Below are 19290 nucleotides of genomic sequence, written 5' to 3'. Positions count from 1 at the left end.
CGTGTGCACTCACACATATGTGCTTATTAGCAAAGTGATAATGACCGAATCCCACTGTCACAAACAACCTAGATAGGAGATTCACTGGAATTGTGTGTATATGTTTATGTGTGTGTAGAAATGTACATATCTGTGTGTGTATAAAAAAAAGAAAAGAAAGAAAAGCACAACTTCTAGATCATGGTATTCACACTATTGCAGAAACGATATTAAAGTCAGAAAGATGTCATTTTTCAAGACTGAAGATGGTAAATATGAGGGCTCTGGCGGGGGGAAGATGGCAGACGAGTAGGGGACCCTATTTCACTGGTCCCCGGAATTGAGCTGGATATCTACCAGACCACTCTGAGCACCCACGAAACCAGCCTGAGATGTAAGAAGATCTGGATCTCTACAAACAGAATATCGAAGGCGGTTGGTTTCAGGGTACGAAGCGGGGAGTCGTGATTCTGCGGGCAGATATCGGAGGATAAACGGCAGCGGGAGGCTGCCTGGCCGTGGGGATCCTACACCGCTGGTGAGTGACAGCCTCACGGGCTGCAGATGGGCACAGACTCACAGACCGGTAGCGGCGGGGGGAAAGGACTTTAGGGCAGTCCCCGGGACAGAACCCCAAGCGGCGGAGTCGCGCGCGCATGAATTGGGAGCGGCTGGCGGTTTTAGAAGCACAAAGGGCAGAGATGTGCCCAACCTGGAGGCAGGACTGGGGGCACTGCGGAGGGGCGCACAACCCAGGCTGCTGCAGTTTATAGCAGCACGGACAGAAACGGAGATGGTGTGGCCTGGAGAGCTCACTGAAGAACAGACTGCGGTCTCTCTGCTCTGAGGCAGAAGGTTGCAAACGGTCCCTTCTGCTCTGACTCACAGAAGAGACGCGGAAAGCCGCCAGGGAAAGACGCCAGAGAACAAAAGCCCCAAAGACTGATTCCCACTGAGCCCATCCCCCACCACAGGGGCGCAGGGCAACTCCGCCCAAACAGGGCTGCCTGAGTAACAGCGTGGCAGGCCCTCCCCCAGAAGACAGCCTGGGAAAACAAGAGGCCAGCAACCCTAAGATCCCAAGAAAACCGGTGCATCTTGCTTGGGTTCTGGTCAATAATTTGGACTCTATACATTCCCTCAAACATCCATCAACAGAATGACTAGGAGGAGGAGCCCCCAAAATAGAAAAGACTCAGAGATTATGACTTACGCTGCAGATTTACAAATGGATGCAGATATAACCAAGATGTCGGAGATGGAATTCAGGCTAGCAATTGTGAAGACAATGGCTAGAATGGAGAAATCAATTAATGGTAACATAGAGTCTCTAAGGGCATAAATAAAGGGGAATTGGCAGAACTTAAAAATGCTATCAATGAGATCCAATCCAATCTAGATAATCTAACAGCTAGGGTGACTGAGGCAGAAGAGAGAATAAGCTACCTGGAAGACAATATAATAGATAAAAAGGGAAAAGAGGAGGCCAGGGGAAAACAACTCAGAATCCATGAAAATAGAATCAGAGAAATAAGTGACACCATGAAGCGTTCCAGTGTCAGAATAATTGGAATCCCGGAGGGAGTGGAGAGAGAGAGAGGACTAGAAGATGTATTTGAGCAAATCGTAGCTGAGAACTTCCCTAATCTGGGGAATGAAACAAACATTCGAGTCCTAGAGGCAGAGAGGACCCCTCCTAAGAACAAGGAAAACAGGCCAACACCCTGACATGTAATAGTAAAACTTGCAAATCTTAGAACCAAGGAAACCATCTTAAGGGCAGTTAGGGGGAAGAGATTCCTTACGTACAGAGGGAGGAACATCAGAATAACGTCAGACCTATCCACAGAGACCTGGCAAGCCAGAAAGGCCTGGCAAGACATATTCAGGGTACTAAATGAGAAGAACATGCAGCCAAGAATACTTTATCCGGCAAGGCTTTCATTTAGAATGGATGGAGAGATGCAGAGCTTCCAGGACCGCCAGAAACTGAAAGAATATGTGATCACTAAGCCGGCCCTGCAAGAAATATTAAGGGGGGGTTCTATAAAAGGAGAAAGACCCCAAGAGTGATATACAACAGAAATTTACAGGGACAATCTATAAGAACAACGTCTTCACAGGCAACATGATGACAATTAATTCATATCTTTCAATAATCACTCTCAACGTGAATGGCCTAAATGCTCCCATAAAACGGCACAGGGTTGCAGATTGGATAAAAAGACAGGACCCATCCATATGCTGTCTACAAGAGACTCATTTTGAACCTAAAGATACATCCAGACTGAAAGTGAAGGGATGGAGATCCATCTTCCATGCTAGCGGACCTCAAAAGAAAGCTGGAGTAGCAATTCTTATATCAGACAAATTAGATTTTAAACTAAAGTCTGTAATAAGAGACACAGAAGGACACTATATCATTCTTAAAGGGTCTATCCAACAAGAAGATCTAACAATTGTAAATATCTATGCCCCCAACATGGGAGCAGCCATCTACATAAGCCAACTGTTAACCAAAATAAAGAGTCATATTGATAACAATACGTTAATTGTAGGAGACCTCAATACTCCACTCTCAGCAATGGACAGATCATCTAAGCAGAAAATCAACAAGGAAACAAGAGCTTTGAATGATACATTGGACCAGCTGGACCTCATAGATATTTACAGAACATTCCACCCTAAAACAACAGAATACTCATTCTTCTCGAGCGCACATGGAACTTTCTCCAGAATAGACCATATACTGGGTCACAAATCAGGTCTCAACCGATACCAAAAGATTGAGATTATTCCCTGCATATTCTCAGACCACAATGCTCTAAAACTGGAACTCAATCACAAGAAAAAATTTGGCAGAAATTCAAACACTTGGAAGCTAAAGACCACTCTGCTCAAGAATGTTTGGGTCAACCAAGAAATCAAAGAAGAACTTAAACAATTCATGGAAATCAATGAGAATGAAAACACATTGGTCCAAAACCTATGGGATACTGCAAAGGCGGTCCTAAGGGGGAAATACATAGCCATCCAAGCCTCACTCAAAAAAATAGAAAAATCCCGAATTCACCAACTAACTCTACACCTTAAACAACTAGAGAAAAAGCAACAAACAACACCTAAGCCACGCATTAGGAGAGAAATAATTAAAATTAGAGCAGAAATCAATGAATTAGAAACCAGAAACACAGTAGATCAGATCAATGAAACTAGAAGTTGGTTCTTTGAAAGAATTAATAAGATCGATAAACCACTGGCCAGACTTATCCAAAAGAAAAGAGAAAGGACCCAAATTAATAAAATTAGGAATGAAAGGGGAGAGATCACGACTAACACCAAGGAAATAGAAACAATTATTAGAAATTATTATCAACAACTATATGCCAATAAACTGAGCAATCTGGATGAAATGGAGGACTTCCCAGAAACCTATAAGCTGCCAAGACTGAAACAGGAAGAAATTGACAACCTGAATAGGCCAATAACCAGTAACGAGATTGAAGCAATGATCAAAAACCTCCCCAAAAACAAGAGTCCAGGACCTGATGGATTCCCTGGGGAATCCTACCAAACATTCAAAGAAGAAATAATACCTATTCTACTGAAGCTGTTTCAAAAAATAGAAACAGAAGGAAAACTTCCAAACTCATTCTATGAGGCCAGCATTACTTTAATCCCCAAACCAGGCAAAGACCCCATCAAAAAGGAGAATTTCAGACCAATATCCGTGATGAATATGGATTCCAAAATCCTCAACAAAATCCTAGCTAATAGGATCCAACAATACATTAAAAGGATCATCCACCACGACCAAGTGGGATTTATCCCCGGGATGCAAGGGTGGTTCAACATTCGCAAATCAATCAGTGTGATAGAACACATTAATAAGAGGAGGGAGAAGAACCATATGGTCCTCTCAATTGATGCAGAAAAAGCATTTGACAATATACAACATCCTTTCCTGATTAAAACTCTCCAGAGTATAGGGATAGAAGGAACATTCCTCAAGTTCATAAAATCCATCTATGAAAAACCCACAGCGAATATCATCCTCAATGGGGAAAAGCTGAGAGCCTTTCCCTTAAGATCAGGAACACGTCAAGGATGCCCACTCTCGCCACTATTGTTCAACATAGTACTAGAAGCCCTAGCAACAGCAATCAGACAACAAAAAGAAATAAAAGGTATTCAAATTGGCAAAGAAGAAGTCAAACTCTCTCTTTTCGCAGACGACATGATACTTTATTTGGAAAACCCAAAAGACTCCACCCCCAAATTACTAGAACTCATCCAGCAATTCAGCAATGTGGCAGGATACAAAATCAATGCACAGAAATCAGTTGCTTTCTTATACACTAACAACGCAACTGTAGAAAGAGAAATTAGAGAAACGATTCCATTTACAATAGCACCAAAAACCATGAGATACCTCGGAATAAACCTAACCAAAGAGGTAAAGGATCTATACTCTAGGAACTACAAAACACTCATGAAAGAAATTGAAGAAGACACAAAAAGATGGAAAAATATTCCATGCTCATGGATCAGAAGAATAAACATTGTTAAAATGTCTATGCTACCCAGATCAATCTATACCTTCAATGCCATCCCGATCAAAATTCCAATGACATTTTTCAAAGTGCTGGAACAAAGAATCCTAAAATTTGTATGGAATCAGAAAAGACCCCGAATCGCCAAGGAAATGTTGAAAAAGAAAAACAAAGCTGGGGGCATCACATTGCCCGATTTCAAGCTATATTACAAAGCTGTGATCACCAAGACAGCATGGTACTGGCACAAAAACAGACATACAGACCAATGGAACAGAATAGAGAACCCAGATATGGACCCTCAACTCTATGGTCAAATAATCTTTGACAAAGCAGGAAAAAACATGCAATGGAAAAAAGACAGTCTCTTCAATAAATGGTGCTGGGAAAATTGGACAGCCACATGCAAAGAATGAAACTCGACCATTCTCTAACACCATTCACAAAGATAAACTCAAAGTGGATGAAAGACCTCAATGTGAGACAGGAATCCATCAAAATCCTAGAAGAGAACATAGGCAGTAACCTCTTTGACATCGCCCACAGCAACTTCTTTCAAGATACATCTCCAAAAGCTAGTGAAACAAAAGCAAAAATGAGCTTTTGGGACTTCATCAAGATAAAAAGCTTCTGCACAGCAAAGGAAACTGTCAACAAAACAAAGAGGCAACCCACAGAATGGGAGAAGATATTTGCAAATGACACTACAGACAAAGGGCTGGTATCCAAAATCTATAAAGAACTTCTCAAACTCAACACCCAAAAAACAAATAATCAAGTCAAAAAGTGGGCAGAAGATCTGAAAAGACACTTCTCTGAAGAAGACATACAAATGGCTAACAGACACATGAAAAAATGTTCATCATCATTAGCCATCAGGGAAATCCAAATCAAAACCACACTGAGATACCACCTTACGCCAGTTAGAATGGCAAAAATGGACAGGGAAAGAAACAACAAATGTTGGAGAGGTTGTGGAGAAAGGGGAACCCTCTTACACTGTTGGTGGGAATGCAAGTTGGTACAGCCACTTTGGAAAACAGTGTGGAGGTTCCTCAAAAATTTAAAAATAGAGCTACCCTATGACCCAGCAATTGCACTACTGGGTATTTACCCCAAAGACACAGATGTAGTGAAAAGAAGGGCCATAGGCACCCCAATGTTCATAGCAGCAATGTCTGCAATAGCCAAACTGTGGAAAGAGCCAAGATGCCCTTCAACAGATGAATGGATAAAGAAGATGTGGTCCACATATACAATGGAGTATTACTCAGCCATCAGAAACGATGAATACCCAACTTTTACATCAACATGGATGGGACTGGAGGAGATTATGCTAAGTGAAATAAGTCAAGCAGAGAAAGTCAATTATCATATGGTTTCACTTATCTGTGGAACATAAGGAATAACATGGAGGACATTAGGAGAAGGAAGGGAAAAATGGGGGGGGGGAATTGGAGGGAGAGATGAACCATGAGAGACTATGGACTCTGAGAAACAAACAGGGTTTTAGAGGGGAGGGGGAGGGGGGATGGGTTAGCCCGGTGATGGGTATTAAGGAGGGCACGTACTGCATGGAGCACTGGGTGTTATACGAAAACAATGGCTCGTGGATCACCACATCAAAAACCAATGATGTATTGTATGGTGACTAACATAACATAATAAAATTTTAAAAAAAGAAAAAAGAAAAAAAAAAGATGGTAAATATGAAAAATATGTAAATACCCAGGTTTAGAGGAAATGCAGTGAGTGTACTGTGGTGAGGTCTTTCTGAAAACATTTGGCAGTATGTGTTAAAACCTTAACACCTGCTTGCTCTAATCCAGAATTCCTCGTTAATAATTCATCCTAAAGAACAATCATGGATAAATGTCATAATTTAGCTTCTAGAATGCTCATTGATGCAATGATTCTATTCAGAAAATTTAGAGACAATCTCATGTTCAAAACAGCAAATCAGTTAAATTATGGTACAACCAGCCACTTAGGGGAATAGAATCAACCATGAAAGTCATGATGAACATCAGGGGTCAGCCAACTTTCCGTAGAAGGCCAGGAAAGAAATACTTTGGACTTTATGGGCCACACATCATACACTATATCACCTATTCTTCTTTCATTGCTTTGCAACCCTTTTTAAAACTAAAAACCACTCAGAACTGGCAGGCTGTGCAGAAATCCAACCCACAGGCCATTTGGCCAGCCCTCAATGAAGATAAATATGCATTAATATGTTTATGAAATGAGTTAGGTGCAATATATAACATGCAAAACTGTGGGTAAGAATGATTTAATCTTAGTTTAGATGGGTGTGTGTGTGTGTGTGTGTACACTAGTTCAGTTTATATACATATGTATATATATTTACACACACACAATAGACAAAAGACAATTAACCACATTCAGGGACAATTGCGTACTGTGTTTTCGGCTATTTCTACAATGGTTGGGTATTACTGTAATACGAGAAGAAGTCATTTTTACTTTCATGTTTAGAATACAGCCTGAAAATTGGGAAAGACTGACTTCCATCCCAAAACCTGTCCTCCATTTCTCCATTAAGCAAATCACATCACTTTTATTGTTCTCAGTTTTCCACCAATTAAAGAAAAAAAAAAAAAATACAACCCATGCCTCAACTAGGACCATAGGCGGGTTAAAGAGAATGTAGTTGTCAAGAAGTCAGGTTGTATTACAGCACTGGGAGCGATATGGTTAGACATTGGGATTTGTTTCTGATTTTGTTTTCTAAACAGTATCTTTAGAACCACCAGAGTTTGATATTGTTGACTTTACGGACCACATAAACGTCAATGTGAATTTCCCACCTGTCATTCCCAAGATACTAGATGGAGAAGTATTACAATTTTACTTATCACTCATCATCGAAGAAGAGTCAGGGGGGATTGTCAAGAAGGTAAGTGGTCAAAACAGTTCTGAGTTGGCCTTGAATATATTTGACTTTCTTCTTTAAAAAAAAGACATTTGTAATGACTAGAACAATTAAGGCTAAAGGGTCTGAGGCAATGGGGTCTGACTTTAGGGAAGAAGTCTCCATAGTTCTTTCATTGTGGAGATATGTTGACTTAGCCTAGCAGTGTGGTCTTCTTTCAAAGAATAAGTCACATGCACAACATCAGGGGATACACAGGAAAGAGAAAGGAGTGTGGTGTAGACCAAGAGAACAGGCTCATTTCAGCACACACTAGGGCAAAATTCCAAATGGTAGAGTGAGCGCAAGTAGACTCTGCCGTAAGAGCAGCTTGCATGGGCATAGCCCTTTGCCAAGTATAAACCCTTGCCCGTAATACCAGCCTGCAAGTTATCAGGGGCAGGGGCTTTTCAGGCAGAGGGCACTGGAAGTCAGAGGTCCTGAGGCTGGAGTGGACCCAGTGGATTTGAGAAACAGCAGGGAGCCGGAATGGAGTGACCAAGACAGGAAAATAGAAGGAGGTGAGGTCAGGGAGGCAATGGGGCCCGGATCTTGTGGGGCTTTGTGAGTCTATGTCTTCAGAGTATCATGAAGCTACTGAAGGATCCGAGGCTTTACCAGGGCATCCTGCCTGGTGTACTGAGAATAGATCATAGGAGCCACAGTTGGAGAGAGGGAGGAGAGAGGTAGGAGACCAGTTAAGAGGCTATTATGATGGCAATTACTCAATAGGAAGTAGCAAATCGTATAATATAATATCCACTTGGATTATAATCAACACCCTAATCCTTTGATGAGGAAAAGGGTACAAAAATAACAGAGGGAAGAAATAAGCTTATGTAGCTCGGAGATTGTTTCTTTAAATTCATAATCCAGTCACATCTAATTTATATTCAACCCATGAGCTTCTAACTCTGTTTGAGATTATTATTTCTAAAATAAGAGGGCTATGCTTATTAGGATATTGACAACACTGTAAGGGGGAAATGGTGGTTAATGAGCATTTTTGTGATTAAAGGAAAATGGTCTTTGGACTAAATTAGATCAAGGAAAAAAAAGGAAGAGGCTACTGGTGGAATCCAGATGACAGCTGGTGGTGACTTGGTCCCTTGGCAGTAATGAGAAGTGGTCAAATTCTACATATGTCTTGCAAGTGGAGCCGACAGTATTTTTGGATGGATTGGATGTGTGGTGTGGTGAACAAAGAGACAAGAGCACCTGGATAGATGGAGTTTCCATTCATTAAAATGGGGTAGATTACGGACGGAGGAGGTAGATGGTTGAATCTCAGTAGCTTAGATTTGGGTATGTCAAATTTGAGGTGCGCACAAGGCATCCAGGAGGAGGTATTGAGCAGGAGTTAAAGGCTCCAAGTCTGGAGTTCAGGGGAGAGCTTCTAGCTGGAGAGATGTCCGGGGGAGTCATCGGCTTCTTTGAGTGTATTGATACCTTGAGGCGAGATGAGATCACCTGGAAGTGGATATGCAGAGAGATGTTCAAAGTCAGAGCCCCAGAGGACTCAAAATGTAGAGATCTAGCAAATGAGGAAACAACAAAAGGGACTGGGAAGGAGCAACCAACAGCGTAGGAGGAGAAGTAGGTGAGAGTGATGTCCTAGTAGCTGAGAGACGAAAGTTCCAGAAGGAGAAAGTGATCTACTGGGTCAAATGCTATAAATGGGACACGTTAGATGAGGACTGTGGATTGACTATTGGATTTAGCAACATGGAAGTCCTGGTGACCCTGATAAGAGTGATTTTGATGGAGTGTTGGGTTGAGGATCTGGTAGGAGTAGATTCCAGAAAGAGAAGGAAGCGAGAAATTGGAGACAGTGAAGAAAGCTAATTAATTCTTCTAAGGAGTTTTTCTATAAAGAGGAGAGATACTCTGTGGTGGAAAGTGGGGTCAAGGAGGGACACTTTAAAGTGGAAGAAGTTACAGCACGTTCATGTGCAGATGGAATGTTCCAGGGGGATTGGTGGAGGAGATGAAGATGGATAGAATCTCATGAGCACAAGAAGGGGTTGGCCTTGGCTCGGAGCAGGGACTGGGCATCCGAGGCACAGTGAGGGAGGCAAAATTGTCCGGCACAGAGGCATATCTGTTTGCTTAGGGAAACAGGAAGCAAGCATTGCAGTCTTCATCAAGATCACACAATGGCAACACCAGGTGTGGGACCCAGATACTCTGACTCTCAGCTACCATTGGCTATTCCTCTTTCAGGCAGTTTCTACTTCTCTCCCCCTTTTTTTCTTCATTGCTTCTTGGCCATGCATGAGATTTTAGTTCGTTAGGACTTGTTCTTTTTCTTTTTTTTTTAATTCTTCCTCCTTCTAAACAGAAAGTTGCTGAAAAGCGTTATTACAAAAGGCCGTATTTGAACTGCTGGAAATCCTAATTCATAGAACCTACGTTACGCAGAAGTTGTTTTTCTTGAAAGAACCTTCGTATCATCTCTTTAATTCCAAACTGGAACAGAACTATCTGGGAAGGAAGAGGCAAGGTGTTTTAAGGGAGAAGATAAGAAATTAGACAGCAACCACAGTTCTGCCACAGACAAGCTGTGTGGCCTTGGAAAGTTACCTAACCACTCTGAGTGGTAGTTTCGTCATCTGGAGAATGGGGATAACGCCAACTTTGCAGACCATTTTAATAATCACATTCATTAATATATATGAAAGTACTTCTGAAGTGTAGACACATATCATTAATGAAAAAAGATAATCTTTTTTTATTTTCTCACTTTTGCTAGGTTATCTTAACTCAAGACAAAATAGTCTTGTAAAAATGACGTCATGGAAACCTTTATTCCTCATTGAAACTTTTTCTACTCATTTATAAAATGAAGTTGCTAGACTAGATTTCATGGTTTGAAAGTGTGCGTGGTATACACATACATGCAGTTTAGTGATCAACTGCTGGCCCCAAATAACTTAAAAATCCTTTTTCCTTTCAAACCCACAATATTTCTAACCCTGTTTAAGATTTGAAGACGAATCCCCAAAGAGACTTTTCCAGCCTGCCTCTAAATGAAATTCTCAAAGTCTTCCTGATTTTTTGCTTCTTTTCACAGCATAACCCCACACTAAATGAAAACATCATTGGAAATTTCACTTACGTCATCGACGGGTTACTTCCAAACACAAACTACTGTGTATCTGTTTATTTTAAGCCTAGAAATCTGGGAGCAATCCATAGATCTCCAGTAAAATGTACCCTCCTTCAACCTGCACAGGACACAGGTATAAGTTTTTAAAAATTCATGTGTTGCTTTTACTCTGCGGGAAAACCTATTTAATGAGAAGAATCTGAAAGTCATGGAGCATGGATGGAGATGTGTTCTATTGGTCAGTCTCAGCCAAGTGCTGGAGTCACTTTGAAGGTGCCATACCAGAGGGACAGTCCATATCTACCTTTATAAAGTCAGATCCTCCTGAAGTGGAAATGCTTCTATTTCAGGGAGTCAGGATGAAATTCAGTTCTCGGTGCCCTTAGGGTGGCCATTACTCAAGCCAAGGGCTGGAGGAGGCAGAGTTGTTGGAAACAATTGCAGGCAGAGATATCAGAGGGTCAAATTATGGAGGTTGGGTGTGGCTCATTGATGTGGCCTGCCTCGCAGGACGGTGGGCTGTAGCTCGCAGACGGAAGGAAAACTCACCAGTGTGAATGAGATAGTCCCTGACGAAGGCTGAGAAGTCCTTCTGTTGCAAAGGCGTCAGAATAGTAAACAGAATAGTCCCCAATCCTTCCTCGCCGAATGGAGAAATTTGCAGTGAGAACAATCAGGCTTAGGCACATTCACTGCCGCTGATTTGCCTAGGAAGTAACTAGGTCTCTGTTTTGCCAAAAGTGAAAATCTCCACCAAAGAAGCCTTTCTGAATTTCCCAACCCCGAGGAGAGTTTCTTTAACGTTTTGATTTACCAGATGACAGACAATAAGGTGAGACAGAAGGAAGAACAGTCAACGGTAGGGCTGATTTGTGGGTTAAGGGAACTACGCTCCACAGTGCCTGGCGCCTGGCGCATGAAGGTGCTCCCTGTGATTTTACTCTCCTGTGTTTCTCAGGGTTGGATAATGCACAGACCAATTTTAAAGGAAAAAGTATCTCCTTAAAGTATCTTTAAAGGGGAAAGCATTAGCTTAAATCATTATTATAGTGTCAGTTAAATATAGGCAAACCTAAACTTGCATATAAATTCTATAGGCTGTTAGCTCTTACAAAAATGTGAACCCCAAACAAAGTTGCATACTTATGTCCTGATACCTATTCTCCAACATCAGCTACGTGTCCAATGATGCGACTCATTTCTGACACTCTCTGGAGTTAGTGTAGGTCCCCCACGTGAAGGGGCTCAGTCCCCCAAGACCACCCCCTTCGGGTGCCGGCTGCAAGTCTGGCCACCCAAACTTCTGTCCATCCTGGCTACAAATCCAGAGGTTCCCACAACCTCCCTTCAGACTTAATAAGGCAGGAGCTCCTGTCCCCTTGGAGTCAGGGGGCACCACCCTCCCAATAATTCCATGTGTTCACTGACCCAGAATCTCCCCAAGCCTTGCTGTCCAGAGTTTGTACTGGGATTCATTACATAGCCATGATTGATTAAATCATCATCCATTAGTGACTCAATGCAATCTGCAGCCCCTCTCCCCCTCCCTGAAGGACAGTGAGGCCAGAAGTTCCTAATCTCTAACCACTAGGTTGGTTTTTCTGGTGACCAGCCCCCATCCTGGAGCCATCCAGCACCCTGCCTTACCTCGCCTCGTTAGCATAAACTCACATATAGTCCCCAAAAGACACTCCTATCACTCAGGAAATTGATGTTCTGTGCCAACAACTAGGGACAAAGACCAGATATTTTGTATTATTATTATTATTATTCCATGGTCTTATAAACAAAACCAATTGAATGGAGAACTATTTTTCTTCTCCTCACGCACGGAATACTCCTGTGTTCCGTCGGTGTGGGGGCTTTCCCCACACCAAGCAATCCTCCCACACCAGCTCTGTGTCTTCCAATTTCACTCAGTCCCGATACCATCTACCTGGAGGTAGAGACTCATTCTCATAAGACTGCCCCCACCGCCCCTTCGAACACCAGTTGCAACTCAAAGTTGCCACCTGGGTGTCAGACTGGCTAGCTGTAAATTGGAGATTCTCACAAGCCCTTCCCTGGGTTTGATAATTTGCTAGAATGGCTCACAGAACTCAGGAAAACAATTTCTTTACTGGTTGATTACAAAAAGATACAACTCAGGAACAGCCTGACCCAGGCCGCCTAGGGCCAGGTATGAGGGGAGGGGCAGGGAGCTTCTCTGCCCTCTTAGAGCAAACATACCACCCCCCCAACTTTCAACCCAGAAGCTGTCGGAACCCTGTCTTTTGAGAGTTTTATGCAGACTTCATTACAAAGGGAGGACTGATTAAATCCTTTGCCATTGACAATTAATTCAACCTCCAGTCCCTCTCTTGCCCCCAGAGGTCCAGGGGTGGGGTTGAAAGTTCCAGCCCTCTAATCACGGGTTGGTTCTCCTGGCAACCAGCCTCCATCTTTAGTGGCTTTCCAAAAGCCATCTCCTTAACAGTAAACTCAAGTGTGGTCACAGGGGGTTTGGATATGAACAATAAGCGACATTCCTTCACTTTCCTTGCTCTTATCTCTTAGGAAATTCCTAGGAAATTTCAGAGCCCTGTGCCAGGAACTGGGGACAAAGACCAAATATATATTTTTTATTATTATAAATCACAATCTCACCAATAAAAACTCAAATTAGTAATATGACATGACAGACGGTGGTTTGCTGAAACTCAGTCCCCACCTGGAAGATGAATGTAAGTCTGAGAGCAAAGGCATGCGTTCTTTGGAGGTTGACATGCTTTGTGGTGACTCAGTTTCTCCCTGACTTTTCTGTCTCACCCACTAAGAAGCGGTCGTGCAACAGCACGTTGTCATGTCATTTCATCTTTACTTGGTGTGAACACATCATTTTGCATATTAAATCAGTCTCCCTTCTTGTATCGTTACCCAAGACAGTGCAAGTGCAGGTGTCACTCACGATCCAAATATTTGATGTCTCAATTCTTATTGTCTGAAACTCAGGAACCAAGTAGGTACACATAACATGGACTCCTCACTGTCCAGACTTGCCATCTGAACTACCTTCAACTAGCCCAGCTTGGGAACCAGGCAGGTTCGGATGGTGGGAGATTCTTGACGGACAACCTGGGACCGGTGTTAACTTCCTCAGACTCGGGGTGAACACTGCTATCTTAGGGGAGTGCTCATCTGGGGAGAGTTTAGTCTAGAGATCTAGAGAAATGTCTCCCCTCTGGTCAAGTCCTAAATTAACTGGTTGGCTCTTTGAGGAAGGCCTTGAGGGAGAGCGGTGTCCATCCATTTGACAGATATTTATTGGGAACCTACTATATGCTGGATTCTCTTATAGATGCTGGGGAGACAGCAGTGAACAAAACAAATAAAATTGAACATCCCTGACCTCGTGGAGCTTACATTGCCGCAGAGAGATGGGAAAACAAAATTTAAAAAGCTACTTGCAGTCAGAAGGTTGAAGTTTTCCAAAAGGAATTTTGATGAGAAACTTAAGGGGCACTCAGTAGGACAGAGTGGCTTCAGTAGAACCCTGGTGTGGCCGAAGTCCAGCCTCAGAATGATCCAGTTCTTTCTTTCAGACAAATTCTTCTTTTCTACCTCTTCCTACCTGTAGGGCATATTGTTAAATAACAGACATTCAAGTATATTTTAAAGACCTAATTAGCTCTATTGAACGATTTGGGAATTGGGCAGCATCCCATCTAGCAGGTAGAGAGGTGTTCCAAAGGGCTACGGAAAAGGAAAGGTTTTTAAAGGCAGGACAAGGAAATCACACAGAAAAAAGGATTTTCAAGTGAAGTCACCACCCTTTGGGGGACAAAGGGGTCTTATTATATTAGGTGGATTACCTCATGGTGCAGAGCAGGGAATTCCGGAATGACCAGTTAAGATTATAGTCCTGGGGGAGGTTGAAAATGCAATCAGGTTAGATATTAAGCCCCGGTGCGGTGGTGTGGGCCAGGCATAAATGACTCCATTTTGGGCCTGGAGTTTTGTTTTGTTTTTTAACAATACTAACAGGTGGCGATTGAGCATTGGAGATGTGGCCAGGATGACTGAAAACTGAGTTTGGTGGGGTTTCTTTTCAATTTTGGTAATTAATTTAGAATTTTTTAAGATTTTATTTATTTGACAGAGAGAAAAAAGGAGAGAGGAGAGAGGGAACACAAGCAGGGGGAGTGGGGGAGGGAGAAGCAGACTCCCCGCCGAGCAGGGAGCCCAATGTGGGGCTCGATCCCAGGACCCTGGGATCATGACCTGAGCCGAAGGCAGACGCTTAACCAACTGAGCCACCAGGCACCCCTCAATTTTGGTAATTGAAATGTAAATAGTCATGTGCAGCTCATGGCTATTGTGTTGGAGAGTGTTGTCATAGAACATCATTAGAAACTGGAAGACAGGGGTGCCTGGGTGGCTCAGTCAGTTAAGCGTCTGCCTTCAGCTCAGGTCATGAGCTCACGGTCCTGGGATCAAGTCCCACATTGGGCTCCCTGCTCAGCGGGGAGCCTGCTTCTCCCTCTCCCTCTGCCCCTAACCCCCTCTTGTGTTCTCTCTCTGTCTCAAATAAATAAATAAAGTGTTTAAAGAAAAAAAAAAAAGAAAGAAACTGGAAGACATTTTACTGTGAAAAATCTGCCACTTTTACCCTTGGAAAATATGTATACTTGGATGACTTTCCATTCTACTGTGTTTAACAATGGGTTTTCGAACGTCTGCTCCTTTGATACCTCATTCCATCATCAGCCCGATGTGCGTTCATTCCCATCTGTGATCATTAATTGGAATTTATTTTGAAATAAAGTCATTTCATTTTTCATCAACAGGGTCATCAGAATCTGCCAAAATAGGAGGAATAGTTACTATGTTTTTCATAGCTGCTGTCTTCATAAGCACCATAATAATACTGAAACGGGTTGGTTATATATGTTTAAGAAATGATTTCCCCAAAGTTTTGGTATGTAGTCTCTTTTTAAGTTTCTATCTTTATTTTTTATTTTAATTTAAGGATTTTTATTATACTCTCAAATATCTTCACAGCAGAAAAAAATCCCATTTTCTAAAAACACCAAGCTGTTTTATCACTGAATGATACCCCAATATATATGTGTCTATATTTCCATTTTCTGTTTTCTGTTTATACTTTGCCCACGTAATATTTTTAATGATCATCTCGTATTCCATTGTCATTAACGTATTATCTTTCCCTTAATCATTTTCCAGCTGTAGGGCATTTGAAATGATTTCTTTTCCTTTCTTTTTCTTCTTTGGCCTTGATGAATAACGCAACATGTTTCATTAACATTTTTTGTAAAGATCATCTTTCAGTTTGGATAATGTCAGTGGAACTTGTACACAGGTGGATTTATCTTAAAAAAAAGATAAAGGATTAATTTATACTGCCAGTGGCGACATGTAGTTATACACATTTTACACATTTCTCCAAAGCTCTGCTGACATTGATTAATCATTTTTACAACTTTGGTTCACGTATGGTGTGTATAAAGGTCACCAGCAATTGCTCTCATTTGTGTTACTTTAATTATTAGTGAAACCAGCGCCTCTGTTTGTCTTCATTTTCCCGTCTGTGCTTCCCAAGGTGCACGCTTTCTGCTCAGAGCCTCGACTGCTCAGACAAGTCTGGGGATTGATCTTACATATTTCCAGAACCTCCTCGTGGCTTTTGACACGTTTGCCCATTATGTATCATTTTCTCTATCCCATTGCTGTCTTTCCATATTCGTTCTATGATTTTTCAGTCAGAAAGATCTCATGTTGTTCTGTTTGAACTCATTTCACCTTTTTCTTCTCATTTTTTAACAACCACATATTTAAATAATCCTCCACGGTCGATAAAATTGTACTCTTCTTTTTCTTGTTCTTATTTGTTCCGGTTGGGGGAGGGATTGTTTATTGGGTGGAGTGTTTGTGCTTTGGGAGATTGTAATTACAACTGGTATTTGAACCCAGCCGGCATTTGGCCGTGCCCTAGGAGCTGTAGATGGCTCTGTACTGCGTTTCATCCACACTGTGATCCCTGCCTTTCAAGAACGGACATTTTTAAAAATTTATTTATTTATTTGAGAAAGGGGGTGCAGAGCATGCATGGGTGCGCAGAGGGGGGAGGCGCAGAGGGAGAGGGAGAATCTCAAGCAGACTCCCCGCTGACTGGGAGCCCAGTGCAGGGCTCTATCCCACGACCCTGAGATCATGAGCTGAGCTGAAACCAAGAGTCAGACGCTTAACCGACTGAGCCACCCAGGCGCTCCAAGAATGGACATTTTTTTATCCTCGGTGTAAAATATCTTTGGTTTTAGGCAAATCCTACTCCAATTCCTATTTCTCACCACAATCTTGAGATAAAAAGGCCTTTCGCACCACACCCATTCCCTCCTAGATAAATTCCTGCCTGGATTACCTAAACTGGTTACTAATCCTCCGTCCAAGTCTTCCTGGAGTTCCTCCCCTCCCTAAGATGCGTCCAAATTATATGCTACACATCCATTATTTATTGTGTTGACCCAAGTACTGGGAGGAGGTGTTGATAACTTGTGTCTTTCTAGTATTCCTCCATTAAAAATTGTTACTCTGACTATAGACCCCAGGAAACAAACTGAGGGTTACAGAAGGGAGGGGGGGTGGGAGGATGGGGTAACCAGGTGATGGGTATTAAGGAGGGCATGTGTTGTGATGGGCACTGGGTGTTATACGCAGCTAATGAATCACTGAACACTACATCAAAAACTAATAATGTATACTATACAGCGGCTAACTGAACGTAATAAAAAAATAAAAGGAAAAAGGGTAAATGATTAAAAAAAAGTAAAACTCTAGGAATGGCAAAAAAGAACACTCAATGCCTAGTGTATTTGTGTATATGTGTTTACTCAAGAATACATGTTAAAAATTTTTAATGGCATCTTTTTTTATTTTTTTTCTTCTTTCGTTTTTTTGGTTTTTTGGTTTTTTTGGTGTTTGCATTTAATAAATATTTATTGAGTACCTACCATGTGTCCACATGCTCTAGGCACTAGGGATACAAAAGTGAACAAAACAGAGGGAAAATCCTGCCCTCCTAGATCTTAAAGTCGGAGGAGTAAGGGTAGAGACAATGATAATTTATAGCCCCGAGGGGCTCTCACTTCTGGCGCCAAGCGCCCGGCCAAAAAAAAAAAAAAAAGATAATTTATAGATGATATAACCGGTGAAGTAAAAACTTCACATGAATCTAGAGATCAATTATTAAGATTAATAAGTTTTACAGAGTTGGTACATATGAAATAATCAAAATAAAAATAAACATGAAGCTGCTTTTCAACTTCCAAGAAATTAAATACACAAATCATAGTGTAAAACTCTGTGAATTTTCACAAACTCAGTGCATCCATGTAACTCATGCCTAAATCAAGAAAGAGACTATAATCAGTCTGCCCAGAAGTCTCTCTCCTGACACCTTCTAGTAAGTACCCCCCACCAAGAATAACCACTGTCCTGATTACTAACAGCATAGATTAGTTTTACCTGGTTTTGAACTTGGAATCCTACAGTTAAGTGGAATCCTATAGTTTTCTAAAATACCATTACAGGGGCACTTGGGTGGCTCATTTGGTCAAACATCTGCCTTCAGCTCGCTCAGGTCATGATCTCGGGGTCCTGGTGTTGAGCCCCACATCTGGCTCCCTACTCAACAGGGAGTCTGCTTCTCTCTCTGCCCTTCCCCCCTGCTCGTGCTCTCTTGCTCGCTCACTCACTCTCTCTCAAATGGATAAATAAAATCTTTAAAAAAAAATTTTAATAAATAAAAATAAAAATACCATTACAGTAGTAATAAAAAATATTCTTAAAACATTTAAGGAATCAATCTAATAGAAGACATTACAGGTCCTTTGTGGAGAAAATTATAAAACCTTATCGAAAGACAGTAACAAAGATTTGGTCAAGTAGAGAGCCCAAAACCAGACCCACACGTATGGAAACATGACTAATGATGAGTAGATATTGCCATGGGGAAAGAATTGGCTGGTCAATAAATGTATCTATATGGGAGAAGATGAAATTGGGTCTCTCTACCTCACCCCATACACAAATATCAGTTCCAGGTATATTAAAGACTACTGTGAAAGGCAAAACTGTTAAAGGTTTAGGAGGCATGATAGGAGATTCTATATGACATTGGGGTAAGGAAGATTCCCTCCGACACAAAAAGCAGAACCATAAAGGAAGAACATCAATACTTTTTTTTACATTAAGAATTTCTTTTCATCGAATGTCATTGATGATGTAAAGCAATAAGCCACAGGCTAGGGGAAAATATATGTAACAAATAATCATAATAACATAAATAATCAACAAATAATCAGCATCCAGATTATATAAAGAGCTCCTATGAATCAATAAGAAAAAAGATGAACAACCCAATAGAAAAATTCACCCCAAGGCTGGGTTGGGTAGTAGGGGAAGAGCAGGTTTGTCAAATTGGGCAACCCAGGTAGGCATAGGAGAATAGAGAGGAAGACGATGCCGATGACGATTCAGGATTGACCACCTCCTCCCCATTAGCCTCACCGTAGTTAACCTAGAGACAGAATCCACCAACAGCGCAAGACTCAGCCTGCCTTGTGTTCTCCAGCGCTCGCCCTGCTCAGCTGTATCCTGGCTGTGCTCTGTTCCAGGAGCTGGAACAGAATGAGCTCTGAGAGTCTTGCCATTCTCAC

The 19290-nt window shown here is 41.8% G+C and overlaps 1 protein-coding gene across 5 annotated transcripts in view; it reads left to right on the top strand.

Annotated features, from left to right (window-relative positions):
* IFNAR2 (interferon alpha and beta receptor subunit 2) overlaps positions 1–19290 on the top strand; it is a 36454-nt gene that overhangs the window by 14429 nt on the left and 2735 nt on the right. For 4 of the 5 annotated variants that reach the window (XM_036087473.2, XM_036087472.2, XM_036087474.2 and 1 more), the window contains 3 exons: positions 7292–7452; positions 10541–10709; positions 15403–15533. In XM_036087473.2, coding sequence (XP_035943366.1) covers positions 7292–7452; positions 10541–10709; positions 15403–15533 — 461 coding nt within the window. The remainder of the gene's footprint in view (positions 1–7291; positions 7453–10540; positions 10710–15402; positions 15534–19290) is intronic. The other variant, XM_036087479.2, reaches the window with a different exon arrangement.

This window comes from Halichoerus grypus, chromosome 1, assembly GCF_964656455.1.
Source record: "Halichoerus grypus chromosome 1, mHalGry1.hap1.1, whole genome shotgun sequence".
Lineage (NCBI taxonomy): Eukaryota > Metazoa > Chordata > Mammalia > Carnivora > Phocidae > Halichoerus > Halichoerus grypus.
The sequence above is the reverse complement of the archived record's forward strand: the minus strand, read 5'-3'. Positions and strand labels throughout refer to the sequence as shown.